Consider the following 1367-nt stretch of genomic DNA (forward strand, 5'->3'; position numbering starts at 1 on the left):
TTAGGATCACTAGCTAGTTGGAATAAAGATGGATAACTTTCTTGTAATGTAAAGTTCCCTAGCCATTTGTCCTTCCAAAATTTCACATGTGCTCCATTACCAACTTTGAAGGACACTTCTTATTGGAAGACTTCCTTGAGGCTTTAATGTGTTTCCGGGGCCCAACCCCATGAGGAGCTCTAGTGGTTCTGGTACTCCAATTATCCAGTTGACCATATTTGGCTTTCACTATTTCCTTCCATAAGCTAGTGCCTTCTTGCCCATATCTCCAATGCCACTTCATTAGCAAACTCTTGTTGTGTTTTGAAAGACCTCTGATGCCCAGACCACCTTGTGACTTTGGTTGAGTTACAGTTGCCCACTTCACCAAATGAATTTTGTGACCTTCACTGTTACCTTCCCATAAAAAAGATCTCCTCAATTTGTCCAGCTGCTTTTGAACTTTACTTGGCATAGGGAAGAGGGACATGATTTAAATTGGTATGTTGTCCAGGACACTATTAATCAGAGTCACCCTTCCACCCATTGAGAGATATTGCATCTGCCAAGTTGCTAATCTTTTCTCCACTTTCTCAATCACAGCATTCCATGCCTCCACTGACTTATGTTTGGCTCCCAAGGGAAGTCCAAGATAGGTAGTAGGAAATGAGCCAATGTCACAACTCATTAACTCATTATGTCTTCCAGTTCCTCCAAGTTAGGTACCACATTGACAGGATATATCATGCTTTTCAGCATGTTTATGTGCAGACCTGAAATAGATTCAAAAATAAGTAGGGTTAGATAAGGTACTGCAGTTGCAGTTTTTCAGCCCCACAGAAGATTAGTGTGCCATCTGCATATAGTAGATGGGAGACTGAGATTGAATTCCACGAATTGTTGTTTATCCTGAACCCTTCAATCCATTCTAATTGTCTTGCTTTATCAAGCATTTTGCTCAAGCCTTCCATTGCTATGATGAAGAGAAAAGGTGAAAGAGGGTCTCCCTGCCTAATCCCTTTCTGAGGGGAGAAAAAGCCAATTGGAGATCTATTAATAAAGAGTGAATACTTGACAGTGGTTAGGCTGAACTTGATCAACCTTATCCATCTTTCACCAAACCCCATTCCCCTTAATGTTGACAGTAGATAGGACCAACTAACTTGATCAAATGCCTTCTCTATGTCTAGTTTGCATAAAATTCCAGGGACTCCACTTTTTAGTCTCTCATCTAGTAGTTCATTTGCAATGAGTGCTGCATCAGTTATCTGTCTATCTTTTAGGAATGCATTCTGTTCCCCTGAGATTAGCTTCCCGCTTCCCCATCACTGTCTTTATCCTTTCTGCTAAAAGTTTAGCCACTATCTTATACACACTTCCAATAAGGC

At 40.8% G+C, this 1367-nt stretch overlaps 1 protein-coding gene across 1 annotated transcript; it reads right to left on the minus strand.

The window, feature by feature from the left end:
* Positions 1-472: 472 nt before the first annotated feature.
* LOC138897470 (uncharacterized) lies at positions 473-1106 on the minus strand. The gene is made up of 2 exons (XM_070183440.1): positions 793-1106; positions 473-680 (listed from the first exon to the last, which is right to left on the minus strand). The coding sequence occupies exons 1-2, from the start codon at positions 1104-1106 to the stop codon at positions 473-475; spliced, it is 522 nt and encodes a 173-aa protein (XP_070039541.1).
* Positions 1107-1367: the final 261 nt, after the last annotated feature.

The sequence above is a fragment of the Nicotiana tomentosiformis genome, chromosome 8, assembly GCF_000390325.3.
Source record: "Nicotiana tomentosiformis chromosome 8, ASM39032v3, whole genome shotgun sequence".
In the NCBI taxonomy this organism is placed as follows: Eukaryota; Viridiplantae; Streptophyta; class Magnoliopsida; order Solanales; family Solanaceae; genus Nicotiana; species Nicotiana tomentosiformis.

Excerpts from the sequence above, each read along its gene's own strand:
- LOC138897470 (XM_070183440.1), bottom strand. The coding sequence starts at position 1,106 with ATGGGGTTTGGTGAAAGATGGATAAGGTTGATCAAGTTCAGCCTAACC. Across the intron at positions 681-792 it reads GCTGAAAAACTGCAACTGCA|ACATAATGAGTTAATGAGTT; the intron begins GTACCTTATCTA and ends AGGAACTGGAAG.